Source organism: Physella acuta, unplaced genomic scaffold (genome assembly GCF_028476545.2).
Source record: "Physella acuta isolate Inbredline_101_S28 unplaced genomic scaffold, ASM2847654v3 ptg001651l, whole genome shotgun sequence".
Taxonomy (NCBI): Eukaryota; Metazoa; Mollusca; class Gastropoda; family Physidae; genus Physella; species Physella acuta.
This window is the reverse complement of record NW_026733165.1, coordinates 57,026-80,945: the sequence shown is the minus strand read 5'-3', so window position 1 is coordinate 80,945 and position 23,920 is coordinate 57,026. Positions and strand designations below refer to the sequence as shown.

At 33.0% G+C, this 23,920-nt stretch overlaps 3 protein-coding genes across 5 annotated transcripts; 1 reads left to right on the top strand and 2 right to left on the bottom strand.

Annotated features, from left to right (window-relative positions):
• Positions 1–170: 170 nt before the first annotated feature.
• LOC131929571 (putative aarF domain-containing protein kinase 2) lies at positions 171–5,615 on the bottom strand. Its single transcript, XM_059285839.1, has 11 exons — positions 5,022–5,615; positions 4,538–4,818; positions 4,380–4,455; positions 4,006–4,064; positions 3,304–3,453; positions 3,001–3,129; positions 2,680–2,778; positions 2,339–2,419; positions 1,942–2,109; positions 1,111–1,239; positions 171–643 (listed from the first exon to the last, which is right to left on the bottom strand). The coding sequence occupies exons 1-11, from the start codon at positions 5,599–5,601 to the stop codon at positions 458–460; spliced, it is 1,938 nt and encodes a 645-aa protein (XP_059141822.1). The 5' UTR covers positions 5,602–5,615; the 3' UTR covers positions 171–457.
• Positions 5,616–6,690: 1,075 nt separating this feature from the next.
• On the top strand, positions 6,691–11,485 carry LOC131929568 (uncharacterized). The gene is made up of 5 exons (XM_059285836.1): positions 6,691–6,808; positions 8,227–9,162; positions 9,410–9,639; positions 9,788–9,847; positions 10,627–11,485. The coding sequence occupies exons 2-5, from the start codon at positions 8,237–8,239 to the stop codon at positions 10,833–10,835; spliced, it is 1,425 nt and encodes a 474-aa protein (XP_059141819.1). The 5' UTR covers positions 6,691–6,808; positions 8,227–8,236; the 3' UTR covers positions 10,836–11,485.
• A 1,686-nt stretch (positions 11,486–13,171) lies between these two features.
• On the bottom strand, positions 13,172–23,164 carry LOC131929575 (E3 ubiquitin-protein ligase RNF14). 3 transcript variants are annotated; one of them, XM_059285851.1, is made up of 12 exons: positions 23,022–23,164; positions 22,080–22,184; positions 21,378–21,539; positions 21,085–21,174; positions 19,980–20,218; positions 19,263–19,371; positions 18,839–18,993; positions 18,251–18,454; positions 17,317–17,539; positions 16,667–16,839; positions 15,372–15,633; positions 13,172–14,484 (listed from the first exon to the last, which is right to left on the bottom strand). In XM_059285851.1, exons 2-11 carry the CDS (start codon positions 22,099–22,101, stop codon positions 15,388–15,390), a joined length of 1,623 nt encoding a protein of 540 aa, XP_059141834.1. In that variant the 5' UTR covers positions 22,102–22,184; positions 23,022–23,164; the 3' UTR covers positions 13,172–14,484; positions 15,372–15,387. The 3 variants fall into 3 exon arrangements, with proteins under 3 accessions (XP_059141834.1, XP_059141833.1, XP_059141835.1); XM_059285850.1 differs by having other exon boundaries at positions 23,053–23,164; XM_059285852.1 differs by lacking the exon at positions 23,022–23,164 and adding an exon at positions 22,528–22,558.
• Between the last annotated feature and the right edge of the window lie 756 nt (positions 23,165–23,920).

Sequence of the window (23,920 nt, the reverse complement as noted above, 5' to 3'; positions counted from 1 at the left end):
TTCTTTGAATACCAGTTTTGAATTATTGAATATTCCATGTACAATACAATGTTCCATAATCTAAACAAACAGGTCATTTTTTATACGCACTAGAGAACAGTAAAATAACTCATTAGAAAACATGCTATTGCCTGATAGATAACTAAAAAAAATAAGCCTAACCCAGCTAGCATGTAGGTGTATAATTTATAAGATGTTTAATAAGCTTGTAGCTTTCAACTTACTTAAAACATAAAAGATCAAGTCAAACCATAATTTTAAACATTAAAATATTCACCAGTTTTAAACACTGAACCATCATATAACTTTACAAATAGACCAACTTATTTAAAAAAAATTTACAAAATGGCACATTTATTAAAAAAAACACTGTACAAAAAGGCCAATTTATGTTTTTAAATTTACAAGATTTAAAACATTTACATTACAATGTTATCAAATACAACCTTTAGTTAAATTATCTGAAAGACCCTAACAGCACATATTTGGCTTTATCCAACAAATCAAGGTTTGGATCCAGAGATCTGCCTAGCCCCTCCAACATAGCGATGGCCAAAATAATTGTAGCAAAACTTGCTTCCAGTTGAATCTTGTGTCTTGCCAGCACATTAAATACTTCATTCATCAGTTCAGCAACTTTAATCTTGAAAAGATTTTTACATCAATGGCGACTTTAATTTAAAACTACAATGCACTGAGTAGACTAACAAACACAAAGTTGTCTCCCATGGGACAGCATACAAGCATGTAAAGTGTTCAAACTCATTTCAAAAGCATAAACTATTTATTAAATAACAGACTGAAGTCCAATTCGGGTTTAAAAAGAAACATTGCTATAATTATTACAATATTACAGGCTTCTACAGAGGCCACAATTTATTTATACCTGCAGCAAATCAGCTAATAAATTATGAATCTCTGAAAACACAGATCTTAGGTTGATTTAAGTAAAGAACTCTCTTTTTCAATCAACATCTAATAGAAACTGCTGTGGCCCTAAAATGTTGAACTCTACTTCCTGTTTTAATCAAATAGAGAAACCACTTCACCACTTTATCAATGTTTTAGCCTCTTTTTGAAACTATTTCATTATAATTATTTTTAGCTTACCTTGGAAATACTTTTCAAGTTTTTTCTACCCTCTGATACTACACCAGCCATTTCTTTACGAAAGAGTTCAGGGTTCGAACAAAGATTCACAGCTGACTTGAACAGAAATAAGTCTGCAACTGCCTCACCCTAACAGAGAAATACAAAATGTTGTTTTTACTAGCTTTTATTTAATTTGATTGCTTTTTTCTTCATGCCTTGTCATGGGTCAAAACTTGCTAACAAAATTTCACCAGCTTCTACTAATACAGATACATTTCAAACTTGACAGGTAGGCAAAGACTCAAGGTGACATTGCTTTAACATAACTAGGTGTTTAATTTATTTTTTTGAACTAATTTAAGATTAGCATATTAAGTGTGGGACAGCGTGGCCTAGCAGTAGAATGTTCGACTGCCAACCAAAAGTCTCAAGTTTGAATCCAAGTTCAAGTCAGTAGAACATCTCACAGTCCACAAAGCTCTGATGGGTACCTAATTCATGTTAGGGAAAGTAAGCATTCATTTTGTGTGCAAGCGTTGTTGGTCATGCAATTATATTTGATTAAAATTAAAACAACATGGGTTGCAATGCTATGTATTCATTACCATTTACTAACATGGTATGTGACTCCCAAATTTTTCTTTATAGTTATATACAGGGGTGCCACTCATTATAATAGTGCATTACTATATATTTATAGAAAATTATTTTATTTTCTTATTTTTAGTGCATATATAAAAGCTTGTTTAATAAGAGTTTTTATGTTTTTTAATTCAAGATAAAAATGTTTAACAACAGTGTTAAGAACGATACTCCTAATGAACAAAACATTTTAATTTCAACACTTACTTCCCCTTTGACCACAGCTGTAAAAACTTCCCTAAACTTTTGTTTATCTTCAGATGTTAGTGTAGCTGTTATACCACAGTCAAGTAAAACCAGCCTTAATGGGTGTTCATCAGCAGACTCAGCTGTCAAAGGCATCATTTCTTCTTCATTGTGAGAAACAGAGGTGTCCTGGATACAATAATTTTTACCCCAATATACTCAACAAATATGGTTATTTGTGAATCTTTTATTAAATTCATTTCTTTAAGAATAAGATTATCTGTATTTCTTACTGTATTTAGTCCAACTTCACTATCATGTCTTTTAATTTTAATTGGTGTTTTAAAAAGTTAAAAATCATTTTCTAGATCTCAGGTCTTTTTAAGTACACACATTTTGTTTACATCTACAGACTTACATGTTCACGAAAGTACTCCAAATTCTGAACTAAAATATTCCCAGGGTGAAGATCAGCATGAACAAAGTTGTTCACAAACACCTTGGAGGAAGTGGAAAGGGTGTGGGGATTAAACAAATAAAATGGGCTAAATTAGCATTCTGTTTAAAACTAAAATGTCTCTATTGTACATTATATTATGACACTAAGGGGGGGACAACAAAGTGATTGAAAAATAACATGAATAAGAAGACAATAATCATAAAAAAATAAATCCCAATATTCAATTGGATTTCTTGATTTAAAAGTTTAACCCTAAAGGTTTTAAAAATATGAAAACAATTTTAAGAATTAATATCTACCATCTGAAATAATGCATCAATGCCAATCTTTGCAAGTTTTATTTTCACATCCTCTGGGTAGATAGAGTCTCTTAGAATATTTCCAATACAAATTCCTTCCTGCATTTAATAAAACAAACATCTTTTACTAGAATTATTCTCATAATGCTTAGTAGTTACCACATTAATTAAAAAACATATTTTTTAGCTGAGCATATTTGTTCAATTTTAACATTTATATAGTCATTACAATGATAATGTAAAATGATTAACATCTAATTTTATTATATTTGTTAATGGTTTACAACTAAGTAAAAGCTAAATCTGATAGAAATACATTACCTCAAAAGTCTCGACCAAAATATTCTTCCTCAACAGATGTTTTATTGGTTGTGGTACTCTAATGTTATCACATGAGGCGAAGTCTGAGGTAAACTTTTCAAGACATCGATACTCATAACCCATGTCCAACTGAACAGAAATAGTCATGTGTTTTAAGTTTTTTTTTAGCTTTAAAGAAAAAATTAACCATTTATTTTATAAAAATCAGTTTTGTTATTTATTCGTAAAAATAATGTTTTAGTTAAAAAAAACTATTCTCTTATCAAACTAAGAAAATAAAACTTTTAATCTATGTCATCAAACCTGTTTACGCATTGTTACAGCAAACTCCTCAACACATTGATTGAGATTTGCCCAGTGTAGCTTGGGAAATAGCTTGGTCAAATATTTTGCTGCACTTTTCATTAGCCTCAAGTCTCTTTCAAATGTTTTTACCACATCTGGGTGCAAAATCTGGATATTTGTAATTATTTAGCATTATAAAGTTGGCTTTTTTTATATTTTTACAATTAAAAAAACAGGAACAGCCTAGGCTTCTTCTTCATTCTTAATTTGTATTGCATAGGCTAATAAAGGACATTAGATCTTAAGAGATTAAAGTTTGACAGCACTGACTGGATCTGCTTGGTCAAGTCACTTGCGTGACACAAGTTCAAGTGACATCTTCACTTCATGTATAATTATGAGACAGCCTTACTGTATCTCAGGTTAGGATCATGGACAGTGGGATGTCCCTGTCCATTCAGCTCAGATGGGTACATGAATCGTGTTTGGTATAGTAAGGATGGCTGGTTGTATTATTGACCACACTATCCCTTTCTTTGCCAAGGTTATGGAAACTTTACTTCACCTGCCATATACACCATTATATGCTGGGATTTAGTTTGGGTGTTTTAATAGTTTAGCAGCAAAATGTCTGGAAAAATATTTCAAAAATCTTGTTAGTAATTTTTATTTTATTTTATAGATGGCCTAAATAAACAAAATAATAAATTATAACATTACTTTTATAGCCACAGGAAAAACAGCATCAGCTCTACCATTGGCATTATCAGCCTTGATATCTAGGGATAAGATTGAAAGAAATACAAAACTATTTAAAATATGATAAAACTAAATAAATATAATCATTAAACTGACATTTTTCCAACTGTCAGTTTTTAATACTACCAGTACCAATCATTAATACTGACATTTTTCAAACTGTCAGTTTTTAATACTACCAGTGCACAGTGCAAAATATTAAACTTATGGAATTAACATTTAACAACTACTTCAAAATGTTTACTAATTAAACAGAAAGATTAATAAATTTAAGTCAACATTCAGACTGATGTGTAGGCTATTATGACTTTTAGTAAAATGTTATTTCTCCTTACGTTTATTGGACAGTTCCTTTTTGTCCCTTACATAAGATGATGGGATGAATTCTGATGATATAAATCCTTTGTAAACCTGTTAGCGAAAGTATTACAGTAATTACATTTTTAGAAACTATTTTAATTCAAACACCGCTTAAAAAAATAAAGTTGCCCACCTGACCTATACAACCTGATCCGATTGGTTCCTGTTTTTTATCCAATGTGATTATTTCATTCCAGTTCTTTCCATATGCTCGCTCTAAAGACTTTTCTGTATGCCACCATGAATGAGGGTGTACCCGGTGATGCAAATTTGAAAACTTATCACAAAATTCTTTAGAAAATATGTCTCTTCGTGTGCTTGCCCATTGGCCAAGCTTTATAAAAGTTGCCCCCAATCTTTCAACAGCCATATACAAAAGTTTTAACCATTGATTGAACAGCCATGGGTTGAGATCTAAAAGATATCAACATGTTTGTCTATTGTTAATAAAAGTTTTAAACATCAGCTTATGGCATGCAGCTTTAGTCAGTTCTAATTATCAGGATATGTAATTATCTTCAGTAAGAGAAAAAAAATTACTTTAGATTTTATATTTTAAATTGTAAAATAATGTGTATATTATATTTTACTACGATAGTAACAAAATTTGCACTCACATATAAGAGGATAGCCAATTAGTAAAGGGAAAAAGACACAAATCAGATGAGCTGCTCTTAAATATAAAAGAAAACTGTCTTTAAATGCAATCCAGTTGCTGGCTGCACACTGTTCAACATCTGGATATTTTGGTAGTCCATGTACGCCAGTCAGTATGTCTTGGGAAGGGACAGCAGACTCACAATTTGCCACACACAAAAATACACTTCCAGTTTTGTTTAAATTGAGTTCTAGACACAAAACTAATAATGGTGTTGTAAACATATAAAACCGTAAATTATGCACATTGCAACGGAATATTTTTGAAAACTTTTGAAATGAGAGTAACTTGTGGTTTAGTGCTTTAGAATTTACATTACTAAAACATTTTGCTCTTTCACTGCATATTAAGTTTGTTTTCTGTTGTTTAAAAAAAGAAAGATATCTTAGCAATGTTTTTCTTTTGTGAAGTTGCCTTGAGTGATTACTTTTCCAACTTGTAATAAAAGTCCTCTTTATGGGTGACTTTTCATATAACCAGGAAATGCTGTTAAAGATGTCTTTAAACAGTTTTGTGTTACGCTGAATTCTTAAAGACATGTCAGTATGGTGGACTGTGGATTAAAAAAGATAATAAATACAATCTCGTTGTTTTGAAAATGACACGCACATACAGTTTACTAAAATCATCCTATGCCCTATCAATGTCTCATTAATATAAGATTTTTTATTTCAAATTTATTGGGCAAACTAATATATATATATATATATATATATATATATATATATATATATATATATATATATATATAGATATATATACACATACATCTATACCTTTCACTTAAATTTTCAATTGAAGTCAAAAAACAAAATAGTGCAATTAGTTATTGGTTAAATACAACAGGCAATGTGTGTGTGGGGGGGGGGGGGGGAGGGGGGGATTTATAGGTGCAGATGTTACAGGATTTTTTTAATTAATTAGGAAGTCTGGCTTTTGTGATGACGGGTGGGGGGGGTGATAGGTTGTACTGTACTAAATTACTAATAAATGACTATAACTGATAGGCCTATATTAATAAATTATTTATTATTTAATATTATATATTATAAATCATATAAAATCTATATTATATAGTGGCCTATTGAATAATTTATTGACTTATTATTAAATAATTACTATAAAATATAAAAATAGTATAATAATAATTAATTAGTAGTACTTTTAACTTTTATGTACTAATAAACTAGCAGAAAGTAGCAGATCTAATGTAATAAGTTACTAATAGGTTAATAATAGTGTTGTGTACTCTATAGTACTATACACTACACAGTCTATACTAACACTAGATCTTGATCTATCTTCATTTATTAATACTTATACTAATATAAAATCTACATTATAGGGCCTACTTGAGTAGATCTCATAAACACTTTTACCTTCATGGGTTGCCAGATAAAAAAATTAAAAACTTACTAAGACATCTTTGGCATTTGGCTAAATAGTAGTAAATACTAAATAGTACTAAATAGTGAGGACTAATAAACCAGTTACGGCTAAGCCTTTGATTATAGATCTAAATCATAATAAAACTTACATCCATAAAATTCAATACAGACTTAGTCACTTTATTTTCAGCGTCTGCTTATTTTATATAATATTTACAATCTAGAGCTAGCTGATCTTGTATTCAAGTATTTGGTACATGTTGAATGTTTCTGGGAGATAGTGCGACCGATAACTCGGATGTTTACAAATTTTATTAAACGTGAAATGAAAGTTCGAAGTCGTGTATAAATTAAAATTGTAGATCTAGAGAGAACTCATATATTTTCTTTATTTAGACTTCTATATCTTAAAATTAAATACGTAAACAACTAGATTACTAGATTTAGTAAACCCAAAGGTAAATTTGCAGATTAATACCATGGAATATTATAAATAAGCTCAGAAGATTGAGAAGAAGCTGTGAGTGTGACAGATGATGTTGTTGCCTTGTTGGCCAGTGTTGCTGTTGCTGAACTTGTGTTGGACGTTGGGGATTTCGCTTTCCTGAGGGATTTAGATGGGAAATTGTGTTTTAATGATATGCCAACTAGAATCTAAATCTAATATCCCTAACTAGTAACTACAATGATGTACGACAGGGTCGTGGGTAGTTTTAATAAAAAAAAAAATCAGATCTATTCTATAGCAAAAGTACTACTTACTTACTTACTATTAACTAATACTTACTTATAGGCCTATCCCCCTATAGGCCTATATTTTATTATATAGGCCTATATACTAATATATAGATCTAGAGTAAATTATAGGGTAAAATCACGATATAGCGTCGGAAATTATTGGGTAATGTTCGTTGAGTTTCGGTAACATTCGTTACTGTAAACCATAGTTTATTTGACCGGTGAAATAAAAATAAAGTCAAGTGCATTAAATTAATGTTTTAGCTTAATTTACAGTTTAATTGACAGAAAATTAATAACAGATAGAAAATCTAAATATTATTAATAAACTCGAGTGTAGTAATTAATTATTTTTTTTTAAGAAACAGAAAAAACCTGCAGAAGATTTGCGACAACCAGCTCTTGTTCTGTTAGTAAAATAAGACGATTAAAAGTTAAAAGTAGTAAGAATAACTAGAATAATGTTTAGTAGCAGCAATAATTAGCACATACACTTAAAATAATTAGAAATACAAAATAATTAGCAAAACAGTATTTAAAATGCAACTAAAATCAATCCTTGCACATTTTTAAACATTATGTATTAAAAATAATATGGCGGCAAATAAATGATGGTTTACAGTATTTCCGGTGGTTTCCGGAACGGCTCGACAGACTACGCCATGGTTTTACTGTTTTTTACTGCTGTACAGTTCCGGAATAATAACCGACGCTATATCGTGATTTTACCAATTATAGAGTCTTCTACTCTATAGGCCAGGCCATAGGCCTATAAGTTCAGCACTATAACTTACTCAAGAAGTTGAGGTAAAATTTCATGCAAAAAAACAATTCAATTGGCCTTCCCAAGGAACAAGAGTACCTAATACCTAACAGGAGTAACAAGTACTTGTTTCTAGTAGGCTACCCGATATGTTAAATTTTAAATAGATTACATTTCTTTAGCTAGCCCACATTTTTTAATTACTTAAATATAAGTTATTACACTTATTATTATTGATCCTAATTATTGTATGTATGAATTACTTCTTTAATCAGATAAGAAATCATGATGGCGGAAAAGGGACAAACTAGTTCAATGACCTCTGTGACAGAAGAAGATACATCTGCTGATTCAGAGTCTGACACAACAGAATCTGTTTCAAACGTAACATCATCTCTTCTGAGTAGTACAGACACAGATGACAAACTAACACCTGGATTAATTAACATTTCTATTTCAAACACAGAGAAGGTAGCACCAAGTCCTAAGAAAAAAAGACATTTAGACAGAATGGATAAAATAGGTAAAATTAAAAAGACATCTGTCAATACAGGACAAGATATGTCTTCTCATGATGCAGTGGTTGATGGCTATGAAGCCATAACACCGGTAGCAACAACGGATCCAAATTTTGTCTTTTCTAGTTCAATTCCATCTCGGACCAATGAAGCACCTCTTTTTCCATATGGATCAAACCCATTACCACTGGGTTCTGTTGATCCAGAATCTAAAAAAAGGAGAAAGCAATTCCCCACACTAGAATACTTTATTCCTCATGCTTGGAACAATCTTTCTTCACTCTGTAAGGACAATTTAGGTTTTGATGATGTAGACAACAAACTTAGTACCGACTACTCAGACACTAGTAGCATACAAGAAAACAAAAACAATTCCTCAAAACCAAATGCAGATGAAATCATAGAAAATAAAAGTGATATTGAATCCGATGAAACAGATGACACTGATGTCCAGCGCCCTTACCACCCTGACATGACTGGCTCAGCGTGGTTTAAGGCGAGGTGCTTTGATCACTATTGGACTCATTATAACTTTGTCATGGACTGGTACAGACAGCATGTCCATGCTGTCAAAACCTTACAAGGGTTAGGGGGTTCACAGTGGGCTTTTTCACAGCATTATGGTCACCCAAGTTTACACAGGAAGTCACAGCCCCATGGCTCTAAGAAAAACAGACGAATAAAACGTGCCAGGTGATTAATTTTTTTTAAAATTAAAATTGTAAAGCTCTTCAAGAAAATGTAAATGAAAAGTATTATTGAGGAAATGGTAACTGATTAACCATTTTAAGGATCTTTCATCTTTTTTTCATGTGGAAATATTAACATGTTTAGTTGTATGTGATTGTTGTTTAAGAGATGACTCCCTGGAAAATTGGTGTTCTAAATCTCTGAGAATAATAATACTTTTTCTAACAAACATTCTAATCTATTTTTATAGAAAGAGACGAATGGCAAGAGCAAAGTCTCGTCAAGATTCACTAGAATCTGGCAGCCTTTCCATATCAGCTGCAGAATCAGATGAGGTAACTAAGACAGATTCTGGGGGCTCGTCATCAACAAGCAGGGCAGTCAAGAGTGACGAGGCAGAAGAGGAAGAACTGGAGATGGAAATCACAGATGAGATGGTTCAGTTCTTTGCTACGTCCTTGAAACACAAAATTGAAAGAGGTGAACTTTTGTTGTCGTAAATAATGAACTTGTTTGAAAGGTTTTCTATTGCATTAAAGTCCAGCTCACCATTAACCTAAACAAGTGTAATTATAAAGGAGTTCTGTTTTTTAATTATCATTAACATAGAGCCAATTCTTATTCACAGATAATGCCAAACTAGATGAATCTGGAAAGGAAATAGAAGAAAGAATTAACATTGAAGAAAGTAAGTGGTTTTGTTTTTTGCTATTTTTGCCTTATCCTGCTTTTTTTCATAATACTATCCTGTATCAATAAGAATGTAATGAAATCATTCTTTTACCTTTAGTGATTCAAAATGTGTAAAAAGCAAGAATGAAAGTAAAATAAATTATTACTGTATGGATAATGTAGTTTGCTTTGTAAGTTAGTTCTGAATAGTTATGCTGGTTATTCTCGTTAGTCAATTAAACATCATCCTATTACATTTGTGCCCAGGACACATGGTAAAGTAAGTAAAGTTTCCCGTTCAAACCTGACGGTCTATGGGGCAAGTGAAGTAGAGTTCACTTGTTTCTGTGACCTCGGCATATGAAGAGTTAGTGTGGTCAGCACTATGCCCAGCCGCCTTTACTTTCCCTAACGTGAGTTAGGTACCCATCAGAGTTGGGTGGACTCAGGGACGGTCTACTTACTTGAACCCGGATTCGAGCTTGAGACTTACGGGTTAGCAGTCCAGCTTTCTACCGCTAGACCACTCCGTCCAGGCGACTTGGAAGAGTTACAAAAATTTCTGTCAACTTCTGCCTGTCTGTCAACTTTCTTTGTAGTCCCCCAAGATTGTCCACCTCTTATTGTTGTTTTTCTGCTAAGCATCTCCCCCTCTTCCTTAGCCTTTCTTGTCATTTTTCTCTCTTGGCGTCCTATTCAGCGCAATTGCTGTATCGATTTAAACATATTTGTATCTTTCCATGCTTTTGTTTGCTGCTGTGTTTGATGTGAATGTTGTAAACAAATTTATTTCAGCCAAAAAGGGCATGAGCAGTCGTAGTGTGAAGGCGCCAATAGAACGTCCTGGTGCCAGAAGATCACATGAGATGAAGGAGATCTACGGAGCAGGGGCCCCCATGATTCATGGTATGGAGACGGCCCTTCAGATGATGTTTGACAGAATCTCAGACAAATTCCAGCCAAAGCTCTGGCCAAACATGCCATTAAAAATTGTGTTTGACTGAAAGTTAGAAAATTTTTCAGCCATATTTCTACCCAGACATTGAGCTTGCTACTATAGACGTATTTAGATCACTGTAGCTCTTTTACAGTGAAGGTTGTTTGACTTTACTAAATATGGTACTAAATATGGAACAACCAGTCTCCACATTATAGATAATTACTTTTGATTACCTGATTGCAGGGGGGGCTGGTTTATTATATGTTGAGGTCTACTAAAACCCCTAACCAATTGGTTGTCATTTCTTGGTCAATTACAGGCCTAATAAAGGGATCAGATAAAATAATTAAGTTAATCCCTACCAAAACTGTATTGAAATATTTTCATTTGTTGCTTTCAGCACTGGATTTAATAATTTTGTTGACTTTCAATTGTTAGATGCATTTTTTTGTAATAAAAAAAAAATTTGATTTTAATGATCAGAGGTATTTTTATTTTGTTTCTTCTATTGATTGAGATGGCATTGGTGTTGTAAGTATAAGGAACCTGATACAACAGGCTGGTTCCTATATGGAATGGAATTGAATGAAATTTGTAGAGAGCATATTTGTTAAAATACATTCTTCTACTTCTAGTCCCTAGCTGTACACAGATATGCCAGTAAGAGTTGATGAAGCTTTGCTAATAAAGGGATAGTCAATACCCAATTACAGGCTACCAACTATGAATCAAAAGCACTCATTCATGTTTTTTTTTCTTTATAAGAAACTTTTTTATTAGATGGGTTTTTTTTAAATAACCAATCAGATACTACACATTGCAGTAACTTATTGTATGTTCTATGATTTAAAATAATTAAAAGTAAAATAAAACTCAGCTAATTTTGGGCTGATACTTTATTTTTTTAAATTCTTCAATTTTGAAATATATGTCAGATCCACTGGCTAACATTCAGCTACTAATTTATTTAACCTCGTGATCTTTAATTTGACTGGTTTATGGCCTTTAAGATATCTGAAGTTCACCCAAGAAGATCTGCCCAGTTCAAGTTAAAACTATTATTTTTTTCTGTAAAACAGAGCATGACTGGTGACATTAGTACAAGCCTTTATTTAGCTTGCTTCTTCTCTCTTTGTCCATCCATCATGGGTGGAAACTGCTGAGCAAAATTTTGACTACTTCTTCCGAACTGATTTGTTTTAAACTTGGCACGGGGTTCAAGGCCCAATTACAATGCAATATGACAGCCAGTTTTACTTAATTGGGTGCTTAATAAATTTTTAAAGAATCAATCGGTGCTACTTTTCCCAAGCTATTATAGATTAAGTATTTGCGTTCATTTGATTCACAATTCTTTTTAGTCATACAATTTTATTGTTTTAAAATATACACACATAACCAAACTAATTTTCATTCCTTCTTCTTTGTTCTTAATTTTAGTGTTGGAAGGGATCCCCCTCCAGCACAAGTATACGTGTCAACTGTTTATGCGCCATTGAGGGCATTGACTTATATTTCAGCCTGCTTTTCTTTTTGGATTTGCTTCCAGCCTTTGTCCAACCAAGAACAAACTACAAGGCAGAAGTTGTTTGATTGTGGAGTTGTCTCTCCTAGAAGAGTGGCTGTCCCCAGCTAACGAGCCTCATCTGCTTGAGAATTTGTACTCGAGACTTTGTTCGGTTTAGCAACCATGAGCTTGACCACACTGACCCCCTTAATTTTCATCCAAGATTTGCTTTCTTACCCTAGCTCTCCTACATATAAAATTTAGATTTTCTTAACAGATTTGCCATAAAGACTGCAGGAAGTGCTCAGATTTGAGCTGAAAATGGCATTGCAGCATGTTATCTAGCTACTCATCTATCTCTTTAAAACTTGCAGGAACAGCTTAAAAGTTAAATATAACTGCTAAACCTTGAGTTTGGATCCTGGGCTCAAGTCATTAGGACATCGCTGGGTTTACCCAGTTCTGATGGGTACTTGACTGGTATAATTAAAGTACCGACCACATTATCACTTCATATTCCGAGGTCAAAGAAACAGGTGAACTCTACTTCATATGCCACATGCACCACTAAGTTCTAAACTGTTAGAGCTGTGTTGTAGGGATGTTGTGGCTAGAGTTTGAACCCTTATGATAAACATATCATTGATAATTTTATTTGCATATTATTGATGGTTTTATTTTTTACATATATTTCTGACCCAAAGATAAATGAAGCCATCAAAGTGGAAAATGACACTATCCAAGATTATTCTCAGATAACATAAAACTGAAGCTGACTTAAAAAATTTATGGAATAATGGCTTGTGGATGTGTACTTAGAAGTATAGAAGCAACTATGGTGGCTTGTATCTAGGTTGAGGCAATTTTAAAAAAAAAAACAATTAAGAATAAATTAGTTTTTATTATTCTAGTAGGATAGACATTCCATAATTTCATACTTTATTCAAATGCTATAAATAAATAACAAACAGAAAACAGTAGCCTAATGCTACAGTACAGGAACAAGGCAAAAAAAATAAAAATTATTTAACAAAATTCTTGATTTATTTATTTTTGCTTTAAAAATATTAGATTAAAAATTTAAAGGAAAAAAATGTTATAAATTTGAGAGGAAAAAAAATCATTTGTGCCAGAATTTATTTTTCTGTTCACCGCTGCATAAAAAATACCAAAAATAAGCGTACAAAAAAAAATTCTGTAATCACATTTTGCTTTATTTCAACTTAGGTACCTTGTGTTAAAGACAATTAATTATTAGCTTACCAGAGAGGTAGGTTACTTAACAAGTCACTATTAGGTCACAGTTTATAACACATGTATATCACATCTCCCATAATAAAAAAAAGTAGTGTAAAGTATTAAAATTGTTTTCTATCTTCTATTGTAAAAAATGCATTTTTTTAAATAGCTTCTGAGCTTTTCCAGTTTATTTAAAAATGTTTTGTTGCACCATAGTGTGCTCTGTATTTAATAAGACTCTTAGAGTTGTACGTAGTATAAAAAAGATTATAAGAATATATAATTGAAATAGAATATGATAACAACAACAAAACAAAAATTATCTCTTTAACAATACATTAATTAACCTTCTTTTGCTTAGTCAACTTGAACAAAGTTTTGAACACCAAAATTTCAACATGCAAATTGTATAGAAGTTAACTCCAGACAAACTTCGATACACAATGATCCACTAAGCCATGAGGGGGAGACAAGTTTTATTCAATTTTTATGATGTTAATAGTTCATCAAGATTAAATGTTTTCATTATTTTATATTTATGGCATCAAAATGCATCAAATTCTGCAAATTAATTAAAATAACAGAGATCCTAATAATCAAAGTATTTTAGTGATTATGCAACTAAATTGAAATAAGATGTCTCAACAAAACATACCCTTGACTTGTATTTGGGTATATTGACAAAAACCCTAGAAGTTGCAACATTGGTAAAAAAAAAAATAACTGTTTGAATAATTGACAAGATTTACACAGCAGCATCTTCAAACATTCCATCCTCAACTTCTTGCAGGTAATTCAGTATGTTAAAAATTTCTGTGTTGGTGCCTTCAAAGAGCCTGCCAGCACACTGCTTTGTTTCATCAGAGAAATGGCTATAAGGATCTTTCTTCGACAACAACACACCACAAAGGTAGCAGAAGCTCTGACCACAGGTGAAACATTGCATACGATTGCATCCTTCAAATTTCTAAATAAAGAGAAAAAAAAAGATTATTTTACAGCTTAAAAGTAAATTTGTTTCAAATTTAATGTTTTTGACTTCCATCGAATAAAATTTCATTACCATTTTTTGACTTGATGAGCAAGGGTAGTTCATATTATTATAACGTTAAGTTAAATAATAGTTTCACTATTCTATCATTATCTGTTGGGAACGCTATAACCATAGAGAACACACAAGGAAAGTAAAAACTTTCACAGTCAAACGGAAAACGAATCCAGAAAAGTACAAACAATAAATAATATAGAATAATATAGAATTAAAAAGCCATTGCCCAAAAAAAATACACAATAATAATGACATCGATTGATAATAAGGACACTAACATCACCACCTCATTTATTTATTTAAGCTAATACTTCAAAGAAACTTTTAACAATTTTAAAACAAAACTCAAAATAAAAAGCAAAATGATATGTTTGAAAGCAAACAAAAAAATGAAAAATACATGCTTAAGCACAATGAAAAACAGATCCAGAATGGCAAATAATATAGCATGAGATTAAAATGATCCAGTATAAGAAATAATTGATCCAGCATGATAAATCATGGATCCAGTATGATAAATCATGGATCCAGCATAATAAATCATGGATCCAGTATGATAAATCATGGATCCAGTATGATAAATCATGGATCCAGTATGATAAATCATGGATCCAGTATGATAAATCATGGATCCAGTATAATAAATCATGGATCCAGTATAATAAATAAATTATCCAACAAGAGAAGAAATTATCCAGTGTAAGGAAAACATGATCCAGTATAAGAAATGAATGACTTGATGGAGGTGAATCAGTTGAGGATGTTATGGAGCCTACACACCAGCTAGGATGATTCAACCCACTTACATTTTGACCCTTGGTGCTACAAACGATCAACATCCACTTCATCTTCATCATCATCGTCTTCATCCTCACTAGAATCAAGTTCATCAAGAAACTCCAGAATCTCATCGTGGATCTCCACCCCCTCAAAGAGTCTGTTGGAGCAAGCTGAGGTTGGGTGCTGGTAGTGGGCGTAAGGGTTGGCCTTGGACAGCTCTTGTTGGCACAGCCAACAGAAGAAGGCACGGCAGTTGGAACACACCATCTTGTTGCATCCGTCTTTTTTCTGCGGTGCACCAACAACACAGTCAGGTAAAACATTTCACAGTGGAGGTTATCTTGGGCTTCAAGCGATTAACACTCTGATCATTTAGACTTACCTCTATTGAATTTAACTGATTTGTCTGGGGGGTTTTTTAAACCCAAAAACAGAAAACAAAAGTGAAGAAACATGAAACAACTTATTAATTAAATTTTTCCTTTGTTCAATCACTTCTATAATTTTTTAGATATTTATTTTTAAAATAAATTTGATGTTGGAAATTTTTTAAATCATGTATTTGATTTATTCATTAAATTCAATTCATGTATTAAAAGAAAGCACTTGTCAATGTGATATTATTTACACCATTGAAGGGCTATCACCTAATTCTATCTACTTCAATAATGAGAATTTAACCATCCAGGTGTAGGTATCTTATCTTACCTTTTAAACATTATTGGCTTAAGAGAAAACCAATAAGTTCAAGTGAACTCATGCATGGTAAAGAGATTACAAATTTTTTATGTAGTCATCTTTTAGTATGTTAGTAACAAATAAAATATTTAACATGTTAAAACAAACAAATAGGCATGCAACGTTCACACTTTGTACATAACATTAAGCCAAATAAAATATACTTTAATCATTTGCTTTTAATGTCTGTGATATATGGATATACCACATTGGTCTTGAGAAAGATGTTAGAATGGAAAACAATTTAAAATTGCTAGTAGGGGTTAAAACTTCTTCCATTAAAAAATCCTTGTTTTAGTAATTAACTGTTCTGTTGTTTTTTTTAAATCCAAAAGTTTACAACAGACATTTTTGCTAAATTATTTTCTAACCAATGTTAATTTAAAAATGAGAGCTAGACACTTATCTCTAAAATTCGGAGTCTACTAAAATTTTGGCCTGTACAAGCACACTGAAATATTTCATCCTGTACAGAACCTCAAACTGCATACCACATCTGACTGCAGCATGCACGACCTGTAGAATTTGCCTATATTTTCAAATACCTGCGTGCATACTACACCTGCCAGCAGAACAAGCCTACCTGTATGAAAGTGCTGCAACAAGGACACTGCTTGCTGTTTGTCTCGAGCCATTTGTTGGACTTGGTTTCCTCCAAGGCACGCTGGATGACCATCTTCCCATACCTCATCTCTAGCTCTTGCCTTCTCTCTGCTGTGCTCGACTCGTACTCGTTAACCAGCAGGGCAAACATTTCTGTTCACAAATATTTAACATTCAGGGCAAACATTTCTGTTTACAAAACACAAAATATTTTTTTTTAGATTTTGTTCATATTTTATCATTTTACTAACACTATTTATGAAAACCATAACGTTAATTAAACTGAATAAAGAAAATTGAAATATATATTTTCTAAGAAATCTGGCAGGAAAATACATCATTGTACAGTATCAAAGTTTTTATTTTTATGTTTGATTTGCTAAAGACTAGGGTCATAATTAAATTTATTGTAGTAATATAGCCAGCGTGAGGGTAGAATTGCTTTTTAAAAAAGTTCATTACACCTAGTCAGTTTTCATAAAGTACCAAACCTTAACAACCAGACTCAACATCAGACTACAACCTGACTCATCATCAGACTACAACCTCACTCAACATCAGACTACAACCTGACTCAACATCAGACTACAAACTGACCAACCTGACGTAACAGACTACAGCTTGACCAACCTGACTTAAGCTTGCAAGGTGAGTGACCATGATACGTGTTTTGACACCGACCACAAAATGCATGTTTACAGTTGGGACACAGGCCTAAATTGTCCTCAATGACCACAGGAAACTGACAAAACGTCCGGGGGCAAATCATCACATCTGGCATGATGTCAAAAGCTGTTTTCAGCAAGAGTTTCTCATAGCGCTCGTACAGCTCTTTAGAAACAACAGCTGCCACCTGAAAATAGAAACTATTTTAGTTCACACAGTGGTGCGTATGGATTATAAAACTTGGGTTACTAATATTGACCCAGGTTACAACCACACAACTAACCAAACAGTGTCATATGAGCTGCCCTGACATTGGTGTAAAGACTGAATTTTCATTAATGTCATATACCAAACATAAACATAGAGAATCTGTAGTACTCAACACAATAGGGTGATACACAATCACTATTTTTCATTCATGCACAGATAGACATTTTGTGGAATATATTAAATCCTCCTACCTCATGGCAAGAATCATAAGCCAATTACAAGGCTTGAATATTTAAAAATTAAAATTTCCTAAAACCTTTTTTAAAACAATTCTTCTATTTGCAGGAATATCACATGTAAAAGAAATTTTTCACTAACCTCAGTAGGTAAAATAGATATTAGCCCTAACCTCAGTAGGTAAAATGGATATCAGCACTAACCTCACTAAATTAAATAGATATTAGCACTAACCTCAGTAGGTAAAATATATATTAGCACTAACCTCAGTAGGTAAAATATATATTAGCACTAACCTCAGTAGGTAAAATATATATTAGCACTAACCTCAGTAGGTAAAATATATATTAGCACTAACCTCAGCAGGTAAAATAGATATCAGCACTAACCTCACTAAATTAAATAGATATCAGCACTAACCTCAGTAGGTAAAATGGATATCAGCACTAACCTCAGTAGGTAAAATGGATTTCTCACACTTGTACCCAGGACAGCGCAGGTCGCTGACAGCGCCATCTTTAATCATGGCTTCCAGCCAGCCCTGTGTACACAGCTTACACGTCCTGTGCTCTGTGCAGTTCACCAGTCTTAAAAACTGGTGGCCAGGTTTCTCCTCCATGCAAACATCACAGGTGGTAAGGTTAAAATCTAGAACCTGGAATATAACAAAGCAAGAAATAAGCTTCTAAAAAACCTTCTGATGTAAACATTACAGGTGGTAAGGTTAAAATCTAGAACCTGGAATATAACAAAACAAGAAATAAGCTTCTAAGCAACCTTCTGATGTAAACATCACAGGATGTAAGGTTAAAATCTAGAACCTGGAATATAACAAAACAAGAAATAAGCTTCTAAACTATCTTCTGATGTAAACATCACAGGTATTAAAGTTTAAAATCTAGAACCTGGAATATAATCAAACAATAAACTTTTACACAACTTTCTGATGGTTAACATGGTAAATCCTCTGATTGTCATATAGTAACAAGAAAACATCAAAGAATTGTAAGAAAAACCTGACTAAATGCTGCTAACTCACCGCTGGTAAAACTTCATCAATATTGCCAAATGTCTGAACACCTCTCCAGTCAAAAGGCCTGGGCGCCATAAAGCTGTAGTTTTTCTTTTCATACCCAGGAGGATGTGTAAAAAGATGGACTAGAACTCGACCAAGATCATACGGGGATTTTATTTCTAAAAGTTATTTAGAAAAAAAAGCAATCAATGTAGCATGTTATATAAAAGAAACGCTACTCAAAATTATAACTATTACTAGGCTGTTATTTTTCTTTTTATAAAAAAAAATAATAATAAAAATGAAGTTACATTTTCTTACTGCCGTTGTGTATAGCCAATAAATACTTTTCAAGGGTGAATTAGCTTTAATGGCAAAAATACATAAAAGGTATAACAAATATTTCAGTAAGCTACCTACTAAAACATAACTATGAAAAAATTGGTACCTAGAAACTGAATGACTTCGTGATACAAGAAATCATGCCAGACAGATATTATGGGTGAGCCTGCATATCTTGTCCAAATTTCATCTAATTTCTCACACAGCTTGGTTAACTAGTTGAAAAAAATATTTTTCATACTTTAAATTTTGAACATTGCACAAAAACAAAACTTTATTTCAAAGATAACAACACTAATAAGAGTTAAATTGTAAGAAAATATAAAAAATAGTGATAACTATACAATCAAAAATAGATCAGTTCTACTTCAGCTACCCAGTGGTGACTACCAAGGTACTTTAGTTTACTTATTATAAGACTCATATATTTAAATTCATGTCCTGATAAACCTTTAGACCCAAATTACCAACAGAAATTCTTAATTCAATGTTTTAAAGTAATTTGGCATAGAATAGAAGCTTAACTAAATTTGTATTGCTGAAACAACAGATTTCTAGCTAGGCTTTCAATTTAAAAATAAACTGGAAACAAAGTTGTAGATTTTTATTTTATTTTAAAAATTCTGAAATGAGTTTCTTTTTATCACACATCACAGAAAAAAAATCAAGGGATTTAAATAATGTCTGAGTGATATAGTTATTATTATTATGGTGTTATACCTAAGTATTTATCAAGTAGTCAGAATTTGTTTAACAGAACACACACTAATATCAGTAACCAAACAAAACTATAGTAAAAAAAACTTATTTAATTGAGACTTACATTTTTTTTCTCCAGCCAACAGCAGGAGAGAGTAAAGTTTGGAGGGCTGACCGAGGGGTAGTCATGTGGAAACGAAAAGTTGAGTGTGATTGGTGGGAGCCTTTTAACCAGGTACAGAGGCTGCGGTTGTGATCCTGGTTTGGCTGGACTCTCAGAGGATTCACAATTCTCATTTTCTTTCTTCCGCTGGGCCGCGCGCTGGTTGATTTTTTCTTTCCAGCCACGCCCTCTGACAGCAGCTGGTGATTGGTAAGGCAAATTTTTATTTCTGGTTGTCTGTAATCTCCAATACATAACAAAGAATTTAAAATTACATTGATAGGGGTAAAACCACAAAAAATCATACATGACAAAAAAATGTGTAATAATTTGTTTTATACTGTAATACATTTGTGACTAGTATTTTATCTATTTTTAATCCATGAATGGAAAAATAGCTGTCACTATCAACTTCACACGTGCTACATTTTGAGATTTTTACTTAAAAAATTGCATACTACTATGATTGAAGGTATGAGTATAGTGCCCTTTTAGAGTAGATGAAGTAGAGTTTATCTGTTTCTTTACCATGGGCATATGAAGGGATTGATGGTGTTACTATTCACAGCTGCCTTTACTTTCCCCGCTTTGAGGCAGGAAATCCTATCAAAGCTGAGTGGAGGGGGAGAGGTCCTACAAACTCAAGCCCCAGAACCAAACTTGAGACTTTAGAGTTAGCATCAATTGCTCTATCACTCAACAGTGACATTCTGACTATAACCATGGCACAATTCTTCACCTGACTTCAGTCAGGAAATCCTATCAGAGCTGCACTGACTAAAGAAGGTCCTGCAAACTCAAGCCCTGGAATCAAACTTGAGTTTTGGAATCAAGTGCTCTAACTGCTCTTAAGCCAGATGGACCACAATATGATGTAGAATCAACCTGTACCTGTACAGCTAGCAGTGTAGCTCTTCTGTTTCCAGCAGTTTTTACTAGGCCTGAGGGACAGTTTGCACAGAGGATGACTTATTGTCAACACACCAGACTAAACTCACTTTCAGGTTAGCAAGCGTCCAATCTGCTAGACACATTTTTTATCAATAGTGTAAAATTTCCTACTTACAAAATGCCATAAGCTTTATCTGATGGAGATCTTTGGTGACTTTTACATAAAAATCTTCTGGAGTTTTAATAGGAATGTTAAATATACCTCCTAGACGGGAAAAAGGGAAAAATGCAGTTCATTAGACAGAACTGAAACATAATGTTTATTAAATACATTAATCATAGTTTTTTAATGTAAATTAGCATTATAACATAACAATACAAGCTGAACTGAAGATGCAAGAATAAAATATGTACAATATTTTTTTGTAAGAAGACAAACTGATAAATTTTAAAATTGCGACATTATACCTGGAGGATGACCACTAGCATTGTCATGTTTGCAGATTTCTAAATCTTCCGTTTCATAGATTGCCTCCAAGGCAAACAGTTCATTCTCTTGTTCCTGCAAGTCTTCCCCTTCTGCAATTCTAAAAGGAGCCTTTGGTTCTTGGCATAAAGAATTGTCAACATCTGAAAAAAATAAAACACTTATATTAAAATGTAAAAGTACCCTTTCAAACAAGACAGCCCATATGGTAGATGAAGTAGAGTTAATCTGTTTTGTCTGACCAAAGTACGTCAAGTAGTGATAACATAGTCAGCACAATCAGTGTTTCTTCCAGACTTTTTTCTCAGGGGGGGGGGGCCAAACCCCCCCCCCCCCCCCCCCCCCGAAGAGATGCCTGGAAGAAACTCTGAGCACAATACCCTACTACTTTTGCTTTCCCGGGCTAAAGTCAGGGACCTATCAGAGCAAGTGAACTCATTGTCTTCAAAACGTGTAAATTTGAAGAATTGACCACATCTTCAGAATTATAACAGAATTCTTATCAATTAGCCACACGGGGATAAATCAAATTTATGAACTAACCAGATGATTAACCTGACTGTTAGGCTTGCCAAACTACAAGATTAGGGTTGATTCCTACTAGCTAACACCACAAGATAATATGATACGATTATGGGTGGGTATAAAAGTAAAACAAAGAAATATACTTATTATGAACTTACCTTTCTTCCCCCCCTCTGCCATTTTTCCTTTCAATAAAGAGGACCCACTTTTGATGTTAACTTTGCTTTAAAGAGTGTTGCTGTTTTTATGATGTCAATGTAAAACTGAAAAAAAAAGTTGTAGTTTGAATTTTTTTACCCTTTTTAAGCCACTGTAATTGTGAGGGAAATATTGGTTTTGTAAGATAGTGGTGTGGTCTGTTATAATTGATTAATGCTAGTAAAAGTGAAAAAATGAAATTAAAGCAGTCGGTTTTCACAAAGCTTTACTAATAATCACTTAAATCAGGTTGACAAAATTGAGAAACTGAAAGAAAACCATGAGTAGGCCTATCTATTTGTATTTATTTTAATGACACATTTTATGCAACAATTCAAAATAATTACTTAGTTTAATTTTTAAAAGTTTAAATCTCAATAGTATTGAGATAATTGAGTCAATCAATACCTTTACTTTAGTCTAGATTCTAGATTACCCTGCCCTAGGTCTAGAATCTAGAGAAACTATAACTATAACTATAGAGATTGATTAGAATTAGATCATTAGAGGAGTATCATCATTTCATTAGAATAGAGTAGATTATGATTCATTTAACTTTAACATGATCTACTCAGTACTCATGTCATTCTATTCTCCTGGTCACATTCACACATGACACAACCAGTAGACTCAAGTACTAAGTAGAGTAGTGTAGTCAGTAAGTCACGGGTCACATTTTCAATATTTTTTTTTTTTGTGAATCTAGATCTAGATTCTAGAATATTTACTGAATACTGGATAGTATTTATTATTTATTTATGATCTCCTCAGTCACTCACTGACTCAGGGTCACAGCTTGTCCCTTGTTTAATTTTTTAACAAACTTTTCATTTCTTTTAGTTTTTAGCAAATATTTTACAAGTTATCACTACAAATTAAACAGCTACAACAATAACGCTTACACAAAATTGATTAGATCGAATATGTATTTACTTTTTAGCCATTTATCAACATAAAATATCTTTTAAAATAAGTATTATCAAGTAATACAAATTATGTAATGATGTTCTGCTCTACTTTCGCTTTTTTAATTATCCACGACATAGCAATCGAAAGTAGATCTAGGGCTTGTCCAGATTTTTTGTATGCTAAGATTTGTTGCTAGATCTAGATTTCTAAACTAAATGTAGATCAAATCATGATCTTGATTAGGCCTAGGCCTTGATATAAACAACATGACGAGGCGTTGGATGCAGGCATAGTTAATGAAAATTGAAATCGCTATATAAACTATAAACAGTCGTTTACAAAGTCGTTAAAGTCAGACAGGAACCGATTGAACCCACCACTCCACACAGCACCAAATCGCCTCGTCAAACGTGGATCTGGTCAGAAGAGCAACCACTACGACCTACCCGACGCTCGACCCATGTCAGGGGCGGAATAACCTTGCCCCCCCCCCCCCCCCAATTAGTTTTCAAGAGCCACCTACAATAGGGACACGACATTCGATGACCGCACCCGGCACCCCTGCGTAGTGCAGGTAACCGGTGGCTCCAGAGATATAATCTACCTCACTATACTTTTTTCGGAGGGTGATTAACATACATTTAAGGCTTTCATTCAGCACGACCTGGGGCGTCTGGGGAGAAGTGTGGACGAACTCGCGTTATAACAACTATATGATCCAAGAAATGAAGCGCCTGCTTTGTTTACAAGTAAACAACACAGTTTTAGTTGTTAGTTAGGCCTAGTGTAGGTCCTGTATGTTATTGATAATTTTCTTACTGGGGTGGTTGAAAATTCTGTATCCATTTTTTTTGTCTGGATATTAAACAAGTGCAGTGTTTCTTTCGGGCAT